General features: G+C 49.8%; 1 protein-coding gene across 1 annotated transcript in view; it reads right to left on the bottom strand.

Annotated features, from left to right (window-relative positions):
• The window catches only part of POLA1 (DNA polymerase alpha 1, catalytic subunit), a 183811-nt gene that overhangs the window by 160491 nt on the left and 8206 nt on the right, over positions 1-15114 (bottom strand). The window contains exons 5-12 of the mRNA XM_083439328.1: positions 14019-14134; positions 13754-13816; positions 12244-12342; positions 11392-11590; positions 10986-11148; positions 10545-10723; positions 7286-7398; positions 6144-6263 (exon numbers count right to left, since the gene is read on the bottom strand). Of these exons, the coding sequence (XP_083295454.1) occupies positions 6144-6263; positions 7286-7398; positions 10545-10723; positions 10986-11148; positions 11392-11590; positions 12244-12342; positions 13754-13816; positions 14019-14134 (1052 nt within the window). The remainder of the gene's footprint in view (positions 1-6143; positions 6264-7285; positions 7399-10544; positions 10724-10985; positions 11149-11391; positions 11591-12243; positions 12343-13753; positions 13817-14018; positions 14135-15114) is intronic.

The raw sequence follows: 15114 nt of genomic DNA on the forward strand, positions 1-15114 counted from the left end.
CTGCTATGATAAAATGGGCACAGGATGTTGGACATAATATTATGTTTGAAGACTGGGAAAGGTTATGGAACACCGGAATGAAATTCACGGCATCTAGTGCCTTGAAGGAAAACATTATGAAAATGATATACCGGTGGTACATGACCCCAGTCAGGCTAGCCAAGATGCATCACCTGTCTGACAACAAATGTTGGAAGTGTAAGGAAGCAGAGGGGACTTTCTTCCATCTCTGGTGGACCTGCCCAAAAGTGAAGGCCTTCTGGGAAATGATTTATAATGAATTGAAAAAGGTATTTAGGTATACCTTTCCTAAGAAACCAGAGGCCTTCCTGTTGGGCATGGTGGACCAGAAAATGTCAAAGAAAGATAGAACTTTGTTTATGTACGCTAGCACAGCAGCAAGAATACTCATTGCAAAGAGTTGGAAGACACAAGATTTGCCCACGCTGGAGGACTGGCAGACGCAGTTGATGGACTACATGGAGATAGCTGAACTGACCGGCAGAATCCGAGATTTGGATAAAGAAACAATTGAGGAGGACTGGGGAAAATTTAAAGATTATCTGAAAAAATATTATAAGCTGTATGAATCCTAAGAAAGTGCATGATTAGGAAACGTTAAGCTTCTGCGAATATGATTAAGTAAATGGTAAAATTAGTGACAAAAGAGAAAAGGAGACAATTTAAATTGAATATGTTATGTTTATTTTAAAGGTATTGAAATTGAGATATAATATATTGTATTTGGATACATAACATTCGAAAGTTACAACAAGGTATGAAATAAGGTAACAAAATGCTGACATTGTTAATGCAAAGAACGCAGAATCGGAAGGGGTGGGGAAGTCCAAGTTTTATTTTGTTTTTGTTGTTAAAAAAGAGAAAATTTGTTTCTTGTAACTACTTTATTTGTTTATAAACCTATAAAATTATGGAAAGAAACGCAATAAAAAAATTTATAAAAAAAAAATGAAAGCAGAGCGCCCGGCGCTTGGGGAACACATCCGCACCCTAGGCAGCCCTGCAGGAGGTCCCGCAGGGATGTCTAGGCTGCGGATAGCAGCCTGCCGCCCGGCGGGTGGGGCGCCCTGAAGCAGAGCGCCCCTCGCGCCGGGCAGACACCCGCAGCGTGGGGAGCCCTCCAGGAGTTCCCTGCAGCGCTCCCCACGCTGCGGATAGCAGCCTGCAGCCCGGCGGGCGGGGCGCCCTGAAGCAGAGCGCCCCTCGCGCCGGGCATACATCTGCAGCATGGGGAACGCTGCAGGAGTTCCCCGCAGCGCTCCCCACGCTGCAGATAGCAGCCTGCTGCCTGGCGCGAGGGGTGCTCTGCTTCAGGGCGCCCCTCGTGCCAGGCAGACACCCGCAGCATGGGGAACGCTGCAGGAGTTCCCCGCAGCGCTCCCCACGCTGCAGATAGCAGCCTGCTGCCTGGCGCGAGGGGTGCTCTGCTTCAGGGCGCCCCTCGTGCCAGGCAGACACCCGCAGCATGGGGAACGCTGCAGGAGTTCCCCGCAGCGCTCCCCACGCTGCAGATAGCAGCCTGCTGCCTGGCGCGAGGGGCGCTCTGCTTCAGGGCGCCCCTCGTGCCAGGCAGACACCCGCAGCATGGGGAACGCTGCAGGAGTTCCCCGCAGCGCTCCCCACGCTGCAGATAGCAGCCTGCTGCCTGGCGCGAGGGGCGCTCTGCTTCAGGGCGCCCCTCGTGCCAGGCAGACACCCGCAGCATGGGGAACGCTGCAGGAGTTCCCCGCAGCGCTCCCCACGCTGCAGATAGCAGCCTGCTGCCTGGCGCGAGGGGTGCTCTGCTTCAGGGCGCCCCTCACGCCAGGCAGACACCCGCAGTGTGGGGAGCCCTCCAGGAGTTCCCCGCAGCGCTCCCCACGCTGCAGATAGCAGCCTGCTGCCTGGCGCGAGGGGCGCTCTGCTTCAGGGCGCCCCTCATGCCAGGCAGACACCCGCAGCATGGGGAACGCTGCAGGAGTTCCCCGCAGCGCTCCCCACGCTGCAGATAGCAGCCTGCTGCCTGGCGCGAGGGGCGCTCTGCTTCAGGGCGCCCCTCGTGCCAGGCAGACACCCGCAGCATGGGGAACGCTGCAGGAGTTCCCCGCAGCGCTCCCCACGCTGCAGATAGCAGCCTGCTGCCTGGCGCGAGGGGCGCTCTGCTTCAGGGCGCCCCTCACGCCAGGCAGACACCCGCAGCGTGGGGAGCCCTCCAGGAGTTCCCCGCAGCGCTCCCCACGCTGCAGATAGCAGCCTGCTGCCTGGCGCGAGGGGCGCTCTGCTTCAGGGCGCCCCTCGTGCCAGGCAGACACCCGCAGCATGGGGAACGCTGCAGGAGTTCCCCGCAGCGCTCCCCACGCTGCAGATAGCAGCCTGCTGCCTGGCGCGAGGGGCGCTCTGCTTCAGGGCGCCCCTCGTGCCAGGCAGACACCCGCAGCATGGGGAACGCTGCAGGAGTTCCCCGCAGCGCTCCCCACGCTGCAGATAGCAGCCTGCTGCCTGGCGCGAGGGGCGCTCTGCTTCAGGGCGCCCCTCACGCCAGGCAGACACCCGCAGCGTGGGGAGCCCCGCAGCGCTCCCCACGCTGCAGATAGCAGCCTGCTGCCTGGCGCGAGGGGCGCTCTGCTTCAGGGCGCCCCTCATGCCAGGCAGACACCCGCAGCATGGGGAACGCTGCAGGAGTTCCCCGCAGCGCTCCCCACGCTGCAGATAGCAGCCTGCTGCCTGGCGCGAGGGGCGCTCTGCTTCAGGGCGCCCCTCGTGCCAGGCAGACACCCGCAGCATGGGGAACGCTGCAGGAGTTCCCCGCAGCGCTCCCCACGCTGCAGATAGCAGCCTGCTGCCTGGCGCGAGGGGCGCTCTGCTTCAGGGCGCCCCTCGTGCCAGGCAGACACCCGCAGCATGGGGAACGCTGCAGGAGTTCCCCGCAGCGCTCCCCACGCTGCAGATAGCAGCCTGCTGCCTGGCGCGAGGGGCGCTCTGCTTCAGGGCGCCCCTCACGCCAGGCAGACACCCGCAGCGTGGGGAGCCCTCCAGGAGTTCCCCGCAGCGCTCCCCACGCTGCAGATAGCAGCCTGCTGCCTGGCGCGAGGGGCGCTCTGCTTCAGGGCGCCCCTCGTGCCAGGCAGACACCCGCAGCATGGGGAACGCTGCAGGAGTTCCCCGCAGCGCTCCCCACGCTGCAGATAGCAGCCTGCTGCCTGGCGCGAGGGGCGCTCTGCTTCAGGGCGCCCCTCGTGCCAGGCAGACACCCGCAGCATGGGGAACGCTGCAGGAGTTCCCCGCAGCGCTCCCCACGCTGCAGATAGCAGCCTGCTGCCTGGCGCGAGGGGCGCTCTGCTTCAGGGCGCCCCTCACGCCAGGCAGACACCCGCAGCGTGGGGAGCCCCGCAGCGCTCCCCACGCTGCAGATAGCAGCCTGCTGCCTGGCGCGAGGGGCGCTCTGCTTCAGGGCGCCCCTCATGCCAGGCAGACACCCGCAGCATGGGGAACGCTGCAGGAGTTCCCCGCAGCGCTCCCCACGCTGCAGATAGCAGCCTGCTGCCTGGCGCGAGGGGCGCTCTGCTTCAGGGCGCCCCTCGTGCCAGGCAGACACCCGCAGCATGGGGAACGCTGCAGGAGTTCCCCGCAGCGCTCCCCACGCTGCAGATAGCAGCCTGCTGCCTGGCGCGAGGGGCGCTCTGCTTCAGGGCGCCCCTCACGCCAGGCAGACACCCGCAGCGTGGGGAGCCCTCCAGGAGTTCCCCGCAGCGCTCCCCACGCTGCAGATAGCAGCCTGCTGCCTGGCGCGAGGGGCGCTCTGCTTCAGGGCGCCCCTCGTGCCAGGCAGACACCCGCAGCATGGGGAACGCTGCAGGAGTTCCCCGCAGCGCTCCCCACGCTGCAGATAGCAGCCTGCTGCCTGGCGCGAGGGGCGCTCTGCTTCAGGGCGCCCCTCGTGCCAGGCAGACACCCGCAGCATGGGGAACGCTGCAGGAGTTCCCCGCAGCGCTCCCCACGCTGCAGATAGCAGCCTGCTGCCTGGCGCGAGGGGCGCTCTGCTTCAGGGCGCCCCTCACGCCAGGCAGACACCCGCAGCGTGGGGAGCCCTCCAGGAGTTCCCCGCAGCGCTCCCCACGCTGCAGATAGCAGCCTGCTGCCTGGCGCGAGGGGCGCTCTGCTTCAGGGCGCCCCTCGTGCCAGGCAGACACCCGCAGCATGGGGAACGCTGCAGGAGTTCCCCGCAGCGCTCCCCACGCTGCAGATAGCAGCCTGCTGCCTGGCGCGAGGGGCGCTCTGCTTCAGGGCGCCCCTCGTGCCAGGCAGACACCCGCAGCATGGGGAACGCTGCAGGAGTTCCCCGCAGCGCTCCCCACGCTGCAGATAGCAGCCTGCTGCCTGGCGCGAGGGGCGCTCTGCTTCAGGGCGCCCCTCACGCCAGGCAGACACCCGCAGCGTGGGGAGCCCTCCAGGAGTTCCCCGCAGCGCTCCCCACGCTGCAGATAGCAGCCTGCTGCCTGGCGCGAGGGGCGCTCTGCTTCAGGGCGCCCCTCGTGCCAGGCAGACACCCGCAGCATGGGGAACGCTGCAGGAGTTCCCCGCAGCGCTCCCCACGCTGCAGATAGCAGCCTGCTGCCTGGCGCGAGGGGCGCTCTGCTTCAGGGCGCCCCTCGTGCCAGGCAGACACCCGCAGCATGGGGAACGCTGCAGGAGTTCCCCGCAGCGCTCCCCACGCTGCAGATAGCAGCCTGCTGCCTGGCGCGAGGGGCGCTCTGCTTCAGGGCGCCCCTCACGCCAGGCAGACACCCGCAGCGTGGGGAGCCCTCCAGGAGTTCCCCGCAGCGCTCCCCACGCTGCAGATAGCAGCCTGCTGCCTGGCGCGAGGGGCGCTCTGCTTCAGGGCGCCCCTCGTGCCAGGCAGACACCCGCAGCATGGGGAACGCTGCAGGAGTTCCCCGCAGCGCTCCCCACGCTGCAGATAGCAGCCTGCTGCCTGGCGCGAGGGGCGCTCTGCTTCAGGGCGCCCCTCGTGCCAGGCAGACACCCGCAGCATGGGGAACGCTGCAGGAGTTCCCCGCAGCGCTCCCCACGCTGCAGATAGCAGCCTGCTGCCTGGCGCGAGGGGCGCTCTGCTTCAGGGCGCCCCTCACGCCAGGCAGACACCCGCAGCGTGGGGAGCCCTCCAGGAGTTCCCCGCAGCGCTCCCCACGCTGCAGATAGCAGCCTGCTGCCTGGCGCGAGGGGCGCTCTGCTTCAGGGCGCCCCTCGCGCCAGGCAGACATTGGCCAGCCCCACAAGCTCGGGGGACAGCAGGGAGGCGCAGCGCCGCCACCCCGCTGTTCCTCGACCTGGTTGGGTTTCCCGGACCTGCTTTTGGGGGGAAAATAAAGGAAATTTTTTTTTCCTTTATTTCCCCCCCAAAAAACTAGGTGCGTCCTATGGGACGGAGCGTCCTATGGGACGAAAAATACGGTAACCTTGGCTTCCTCCCAGTTGTGTGGGAAGAGATAGAAGAGCAGAGGAAGCCCGACAATTTGTTCAGGCTCAAAAAACCCATCTGCGTAGTGCTAAGAACCAGAGATGGGGAACCTGTGGCTCTCCAGATGCTGTGGGACTCCCACTCCATCAGCCAGCATGGCTGGGAATTGTAGTCCAGAAACATCCGGAGGGCTGTAGGTTCCCTAGTCCTGTGCTAAAACCATGAGTTTAGTGTTGTAGGAACCAACCCATTAACCTCAACCCCTGAAAGTATAATGGCTTCATTTTTAAAACAACTTATTAAAGCAGATAATTTGTAAATTTGTAAGTAGGTGGTTGCTTCTAAAGAAAGGAACATGGTTTCAATATGAGACAGTATCATCTGCAACTGCAGGGATTCCTCAATCTGATGTTAGATGTTTAGATAAGATACACTACCAGTTTAATTAGTGCTATTTTTCTGGAAAGAAAGGTACTGGAACGCATCATGAATGCCTCCCTTGTTCTCTTAGATTAGCAATGGCACCCACCTGAGAGGTGCCAGAACTGAGTTCTGGCTGAAAAAATGACCTGTGCAGACATCATGCGCCTTTTTATATTTCCCTGTTACTTCTCTCCTGCCTGAAAAATGAGCGCCCTTCACAGTCAGAAAAATGAAACATGAAGGAGAGAAAGTTAAGACCAACCTTGGACTTGAACTTCATGATCTTGTGTTTTTCTGCAATCCTGTCATTAAATTCTTGATAAACATCCATCATAGTCACAGGATTCTCTGTCTCTTCACCAGAGGATAATTTAATTCGCTTCTGCAAAGATTAAAAAACCAGTATTTGCTACGTGTTGTTCTTGGTTAACATTTATAGAGCTATTGCAGGCTAAGCCAGAGATAGTACCTATCCAAAGAAATGGAGGCAAAGGAAGGAGAGAGGGGTAACAAGGGATAAATGCAAGCAAAACAGTTTCTCGCACACTGGCTTCATTTTAGCTGGGGTTACAGAGTAAGGAATTAAAGCTAACCCAATGGCTTCACAGCATAGATGGATTTTAAAGTCAATGAGGTGGCACAACTTAGGTTTTCTAGAAACTATAAGAGACTGTAAAGACTGGGCACCAAAGCATGTAATCAGAGTGATAAAACCAGCAACTTGGCACATAAATCTCTTTACTACCAACCCCCTTCCCATTTAATATTATTAGTTTCATTGGTTTGTTGTATAATATTGCCTGAAGTCGTTTAATAAATACTCTCTTCCTTATCTCTGATTACAACCCATGTTACATAAAGGTATTCATACCTTCTACTATATATTTCAGAAAATGATTTCTCTATTTGTTCGTCCTCTATGCATTTGGACACATCTTGGGATATAGTTGCCAAACTCAGCACAAGGCTTTCCGAAATGGGGGCAGGGGTGGTTTATGTTGGTGTTGGGCCATTGACCACCATTCAAGATGGCGAACCAATATGTCACTTTGGCATGACTTCCCCCTTTTCAGGGCTCAAGTTCAACCATCTCTCAAGAGATCATCAACAAACTTGGCTTGAGAGCTCCCAAGGTGAAGCAGTGGTCTTTGTTGATGTTTGGATGTTGGATGCCCCTTTGATTCAAGATGGTAGACCAAAACACAACTGTGGCATGACGTAACCCTAAACCATCACACTATCCATTAAAAAAATCACAGTATTTGTTGGTTTCTAAAAATTCCAAGGCAGCACCAGGCACCTGCCACTAGTATTCCATAAATTTGTAATAATGCATTTTGCCTGAATAACTTTCCATAAACAGACAATTTATGACAGAGAAGTCTCCAGCATAAAAGGACGTACCGACTCACGTGGGAGTAGGTAAATAGTTCTCTCAATATTTTTTACTGTCACACAACAGCTCACATAGGACTGTGCCGATTCAATCCACACTTTACCAAAGAGAAATACCACTCCTAAAATGAAAAGGTAAAGACAGACAATGCACGTTAATCAAAACAGCTTAGCACAGCTGCTAATGGAAAAGCTGCAATACTAAGAATTACTGAATAAACACACTAATTCACCCATGGGAGCAGAATGATTTCCAATTTGTAGTCCCTAATTGACAGCTCCATCTGCTGAAAGTCAGTACTCCACAGTCAAGTGATTGCTTTAAGAGTCTTGTACTATGCAGGCACACATCACGATGGTATGCAAGGTATTAAATGCCACCTTGTTTCAAAAAGAGACTTGAAACTACGCCTCCCCATACCTTCTGTTACTTACCCCTCCTTATTCCTAGTACTCCTCATTTTTGATGCTGGTTTTAGTGCTTGGATATTATATTTTTATTTCGTTTCATTATTGTATTTTGCTTATTTTATTTTGCAAGCCACTTTGCTTATTTCTGCTGGAGGGGGGAAGCAGCAGGTTATACATTTTCCTAGACTGTATTATGACCATGCCATATGCAGAGCAGACCCACTGAAATCAGTGAACTTAAATTTGTCACTATAAAACACTTCAATATACAGGCAAAGGAGATATAGGTATTGAAGACATTAAATGTCTGGGATAACTTGGTATCTTAATATTGTGAGTACATCCGTTTTACATGAAATCAACGTGGATCCTGTTCTCCCCATTTCAATCTTCATTCAACCGCAGGTCAGTACAAGTGCAGCAAACTACCCAAAATGTTTGAAAATCCATTCTGAGGATGGCTATCGCATTCAAAGGACTATGGTCATGTGAATTATATCATAAGACGATTGAAAGAAGTAAGCAATGATGGCAAAAATGATTGGGCCGATACATTCAAAGACTAATGGTCCAAAGCGTCTCAACGGTTATTATACATAAAAGCAGGCATTCACAACTTGCAGCTACAAATACTGAAATGCAGTTATCCTTGTGGACAGCTCAGAAGAGTTTCTCATCCCATAGAATACTAAACATTCCTACCACACAACAAAAATGAGTAAAGGCAAGGGCAGTTGCAAAAACTATATCTCCACTAGCTAATGTTAATGTGATTTATAGCAGATATATGAAATCAAGAAATTAAGCCATTTGCAGTCTTACCCTCTAACCATTATGGGGTGGGTGTGCAGGGACTGTGTGAAATTCTTATTCGTCCTGGTATAATATGAATCCTTCACATAATACAGTTAATACCTCATTTGCTATAATGATTATGATTCTTTTAAACAAAAAGTAATGCCAAAATTTATTTTCCTCTACGTTACTAATTGAAACCAGGTGCAGTCTTTATTATTCATCCTTGAAAAGTTATGACGACAGGATCTCTTTTCATAATCAAGGAACAAGTCTTTTCATAATTATACACCATTCAGAAGCCACCGTGCAGAATCCAAGATAAAAGTAAAAACACTAAACAAGAGTTTTTAGGGATAGGATTGCCCCCTTCCCATTAGTCCCCAGTTTCACCCAAACTTCAGTGATCATTAGCTACTTTCACAAAAATATTGGGTATATTCAGCGTTTAATCCCCTGCCCAAGATCTAAATGAATGTTTGTCTGGGAGGGGGAGCTGAACAAGCTGTAGCCATTAACCTTCATTTTACTCCTTCCTGAATCTGATGTGCATACAAATTAAGGTACATTATGGTAAAGCCCTAGAAATTAAAGGGAAAATTTATTTCTGATAAAAGGGAGCCTTTACCAGGGACTTCTGTGTGTGTCTGGAGCAGGGGAAGGAGCCGTTTGATGGCTGTGGTGGAGCCACTTGGCAGTGGGATCACTGCTGTTTACTGGTATGAGCAAAGAGGTGGCAAGCCAGCATCACCCACGTGGCTGCACAGTCCCGATCCCTCCACCGTCTCACCCCTTCCAGTAATCTGCAGTGACTCTGCTGCCATGAGGCTATTGATACAGCTCTACCCCACTGCGCAAGCTGATTTAGGGCTACACTTATTATTGGGCTCTATCCAGATTATCAATGGGTAAAATTCCACCCAGGGGACTGCCCCCCCCCCGGCAATTTTCCCCAATTACCCCCTTCACCCCACAGTCTGTTGTACCACCCTCTGCCACCCCTTCCCTCTAGCAGGAGCTTCTCCTGGATATAGAGCTCCTCTGAGAAAGGGAGAAAAAAGTACTGATCCAGCCCATTAAAAACAAGCAATGGCATTTAGCTTTTATGCCCTTTGGAAGATAGTCCTAACCATGTGTGGGAAAGCTGCATGGGGAAAATGGCTGAAGGGTTAAAGCACCTCCCCTGCACTGCAAATCAACGTCTTCCAACACATTGCAGCACTGAGGCCTCAGCCGGCCTTTTGAAACCTGAAGATACTGACTAGGCATAAACTTAAATCTATATATTAGTATCAAAGCAGATGTTTTTCTTGACGTTCAGACATAACAGACATTCAGCTTCAAGGAAAGTAGTGGACAATAAGCCCCTTTTGAAAAATGGTCCTTTATAACTTTGGTCAAAAGTAGGCAGGGAGAGTAAAGAGGAATTTTCTTATGTACAGTGGTATCTCGGTTTTTGGAGACGCGGGTGGCGCTGTGGGTAAAACCTCAGCACCTAGGACTTACCGATCATTAGGTCGGCGGTTCGAATCCCCGCGGCGGGGTGCGCTCCCGTTGTTCGGTCCCAGCGCCTGCCAACCTAGCAGTTCGAAAGCACCCCCGGGTGCAAGTAGATAAATAGGGGCCGCTTACTAGCGGGAAGGTAAACGGCGTTCCGTGTGCTGCGCTGGCTCACCAGATGCAGCTTGTCACGCTGGCCACGTAACCCGGAAGTGTCTCCGGACAGCGCTGGCCCCCGGCCTCTTAAGTGAGATGGGCACACAACCCTAGAGTCAGACACGACTGGCCCGGACGGGCAGGGGTACCTTTACCTTTACCTATCTTGGTTTTTGAACTAAATCCGTTCTGGAAGTCCGTTCATAAACCAAAGCTGTTCTTAAACCAAGAAGCACTTTCCCTAATGAGGGCTCCCGCCACCAGTGGACTTCCAACATTCGGTTTCCGTTCGTAGATTGCGGTAAAGTTCGCTAACCAGAACACTACTTCCGGTTTTGCAGAGTTCGTATACCGAATAGTTCATAAACAGGGCTGTTCTTAAAACGAGGTACCACTGTATACATACCTGGTTGATTATACTGATCTTCATAAGCATCTAGCCAATAGAACCTGAAGATCTGCTCCCCATCTTCCCCATTTATTAAGGGCAACTGACTGGAATCCACTTGAATTTCAGAAGCTAGCTGCCCATCTTCTTCTTCATCAATTCTGTCCCAACAAGAAACATCAGGGATGGGAGAGTTTCTGAAATACAATACATGAGGAAGGGGGGGGAAAGGCATAGCTTTACATGTGAAGTGAGTATTTTAAAGGGTCATCTTTTCTTCAAAGAACACTGAAGAAAAGCTTTTGATTGTCAGGTTTATTACTGCAAGTCAACTAACATCTTCTGAGAACATTTCTCCATCTCTATGAAGCCTTGAGAAGCTTTTCATAGTGAACTTAGAAGAAAGTTAAAAGTGGAAACCAGAAGAAAAAGTCCCTAAGGATTTTTTTGAGTGCTTACAAGAAATATGAGCCTGTTTTCACAGAGTCCGCTTGCTGTATTTGTCTATCTTCTGTTTTCACCTCTTCCTTCAGGATCGTGACCGATTCTTCTACAACTGCACCTTCCTCCATAGATTCATCAAAGTCCCCGTCATCAAAATCCATTATAGCCTGTTCATCTTCTGTAAGCATTATGAAGACTTTAAGACTCAATGTACTATATTTCAATTATTTTATTTATTTAGATTATTTTGGCAGTTATTTTTTTCACACAGCGATTTTAATATGGTTTCTATAAGAACATTAATATGTACAAATACCATATAAAATAAAGTCAAACATCATCAAATAAACTATCAACCACAGAGGTGAATGTAATTGAAAAGACAAGGCGATGAGCATTATTACCAAAATATAACAATTACCTATAGTAGCTTCCTCTTGTTTAGCTTTTTTCTGTTCTCCATTTTCAACCATTTGCATTCCATTTTCAGGTTCACTTCTCTCTTCTTTGACTACATCTGATCTAGCTGTGTAGACTGAATTCTTAGAATGAGATGAATTTGGTGAAGAAACTTCTTTTTTGACAGACGTGGCAGGTTTTCTCACCTCAGAAGACGTTCTCTATAAGCACAAGTAATTTTAATTAAAAATCAGATTAGGGTGGCAAACCCCTGGCCTGGGGACTTCAGCTGGACTAGCAAGCCTTCAAGAGTAGCCTGCCAGTCGCTCGTTACAATTTCCCTCCAGTGGCAGCACCACCACCATGGAAGGAAAAAATATCCTCCCCGCCCCGCACATCAGATGATCAGGATAGGCAGTGAGGATGCAGTTTCCATCAGAGCACTGGGCTGAGTGAAAAGGGAAGTTCTTCTCCCAGACATCTCAGAGGAGGAAGTGCAAGTTTCATTGTAGCCAATGCACCTGTATTTCAAATAGGAACCCCCACACCTATTTTCAAAAGGGCTAGATGTAGCCAAGGCCTTTTAAACACTGTGCTCTACTACTATATCCTCTCCAAAGAATGCAAGTTGAAACATTAAGTTTATTTAAGTAGATCTGGGGTACAAAGCCACCAAACAACTGATAGCCAAATGCATTTTTTCCCATTCCAGCTGATATTAACTATACTGATTTTGCTAGCTTTGATTTTTTGTTTGTTCACACAGCAACAAATCAAACTAAGATTTTAAAATATCAAGAAGCATATGGAAGTTCTAAAGCAACAGACACATAAACTTCTCAGAAATCTTAACATTTCCATTTTGGAATATTACCTTGGACACTTGAGATTGCACAGAAAAGGGATTCAACGGTGTTCCAAAAAGCCTCTTTTTTTTTAGAATGACAACCGGTGGTGGTGCTAAGGGAACTGGCTACAAAGGAGAAAAACATTAGGCATCAGTCACTGCTGTAGCGGAATTTACAAAAGAAAGATAAGAGTTTGCTATGTTCCACATAAAAATGCATACACCCCTTATATCCCTTCCCCACACCAAACAGTCACCAGTTCTTTGAAGAAAGGGCAACCCTGGTACAGGATTTTAGTTATTATTGTATTTTTCCATGTATAAGACGATGCTTTTTGCTCAAAAAATTTAGGGAAAAAATGGGTGTCGTCTTATACATGGAGAGGGGGGACGTGTGATTAATGGCAGCAGCAAGCAGGAGATTGGCAGCGGTGAATGGGCGGGTAATTGGTGGTTGCGGCAAGGCCTGCTGGCGATTGGCTGTGGCAATTGAGCAGGCGATTGGCAGCTGTGGCAAGTGGGCGGGTGGGCTGTTGGTGGCAGCGAGCAGTGACTGGCAGAAGTGACCTCCCCCACCCCCCAAAAAAGCTAAACAACTTAATTTCTTAATTTTGGGTTTTAAAAAAATAGGGGTCATCTTATACATGGGGGTGTCTTATACAGTGGTACTTAAGTACCACTTAATTGGTTAAGTACTTAATTCATTCTGGAGGTCTGTTCTTAACCTGAAACTGTTCTTAACCTGAGGTACCACTTTAGCTAATGGGGCCTCCTGCTGCTGCCGCGCCGCTGAAGCACGATTTCTGTTCTCATCCTGAAGCAAAGTTCTTAACCTGAGGTACTATTTCTGGGTTAGCGGAGTCTGTAATCTGAAGCGTCTGTAACCTGAAGCATATGTAACCCGAGGTACCACTGTACATGGAAAAATACAGTACGTTTGTATCCTTGCCCTACCATCCTCTCACAGTTTGCAACAGGCAACCACAGTTCACTGGGTTCTTTCTAACTTTGGGTCAAATACTTCTTGCTTTCAGGTACTAAAGTATTATCAGGTTGCCTATGCAGAGGAAAGCAACATGAGCAGTGAGAAGACAGAATCTGGCACAGGAACCACCAAATCCAAAGCCATGGGAGCCTCACATTGGCCAGGGGAAGGGGGAAGTGGCTGCAGGGAATCAGGCACGATGGGACTGGTGTCTGTTATCTCACTTGACACATGGGTGGGGAAACAGGTTCCAAAGCCACTCTCAATATGCTCCAGCATGCCCCGTTTCTCTCCATATCATTGGAGCACCAACAGTGAAGGAGGGACAAATGTGGAGCTTTTTGTGGTTGCAACAAATGCCCCCAGTACCAGATCTCATTTTCTGTGAAGAGAGAAGTCTACAATATTCTTTGGCCCCTAGTATGCCTTTACATGGACTATATGATTGCAGTCCCTAATCCAGTTTATATTTTGTTCTCTTCCAAGCATTTTAAAAACATAAACTCTACACCTTGCTCCTCTACCACCCCCAGAACACACATGAATTCCTACCTCGGCATTTAGATCTTGCAAAATGTCTCCTAGCAAATCATCCTTAGACAGGTCAACAGCTTTCTGTGAAAGGAGATGCATGTGCTAAGTAAACTGCTCATTGGAAAAAACAGGATCAACATTTACAACGAAAGCTAAGCAATCATGTGCTGCCCTTCTACAGCAGCTTTTTTCAAAACACAAACAGAGCAACAGATCTGAGGGCATATATATTTTTATTTGTCTAAATTTGGCAGACATATTTTTTGCTTATAATATAACTTACGTCAGCACTTTTCTTCCCAGTGCTGGCCATAAACATAGATTTTATAGTGTTTGGTTTTGATACCAGAGGCTTCTTCACATTTTTCTTGTCATTTGCAGAAGTTGTGTCTCTTCTTCCTAGCAGAATGATACAGCACCTTTAAATATCACAATCCTATTGATAAGTCAAAATCTATTAGTAATGACAACTGCAGATCAATATTCAAGATTGAATCATCCATTATTAGAAATGAACCATAAGGGACCAAGCAACTGCATGTAAGTCACTTGCAAGTTACACTGCAAGTTCGCTTGAAAACTGATGTACAGTGCAATCTTGTGCTTTTCTACTCAGAAACGAGACCAACAGAGTTCAAGAGGGCTTACTCCAAGGTAAGTGGGCATAGAATTGCAGCCCTGGAGGTTTTACATAACTAAGTAAAGATCAGACCACCTGGAGATAGCTCTACATGGGCAGCAGTTTATATGCAGCTTTATATGTACTCTGTATGAAACCACCACGCATATATAGAAGGATGTCTCGCAGTAGCACACTAAAGATTATGTTGTAAACTGTTACACACACAATCCGTACATTGAGCAGACTTCACATAGACTGGTTTTAAAACAGCTGCCATAGTTGCCTGTTGAATCCACTGCAAATACCTTACTATAGAATACCTAGTATACATGCTCCCTTTCCCAATTTACAGGGCTATGCAATTGTTTGGAAAAACAAACAGCAGTAAATCAGCAAGTAAAAGGTAAGCTGTTAGAGGTGCGTGGGTTTTTTTTTAAAAGAAAGATTCCCCACTTCAACCTGAAAACCTGTGGGGTTTTTTAATGCTGAAAATTTAGCTCCTTTTAATATTCAGCTCAGCCTAAGAAAAATAAAGAATGTGTCAAATTATTGAAATTATACAAAGGAAACCACCTGGCACATGTTGATAATAAAGTCATGATGAAATAGAATTATTCATCAGTTTACCTGAAACTTGATGAGGACAGAGTGAAACCACACTTCAGTTATTTAAATAGCTGTTAAACTGTCACAAAATCAGCCCAACTATTCTTTTGAAATTGATCTTACCTACACGTAAGAGGGGGGTGGGAATGTT

Source organism: Podarcis tiliguerta, assembly GCF_965153285.1.
Source record: "Podarcis tiliguerta genome assembly, chromosome: 4".
NCBI classification, from domain to species: Eukaryota; Metazoa; Chordata; class Lepidosauria; order Squamata; family Lacertidae; genus Podarcis; species Podarcis tiliguerta.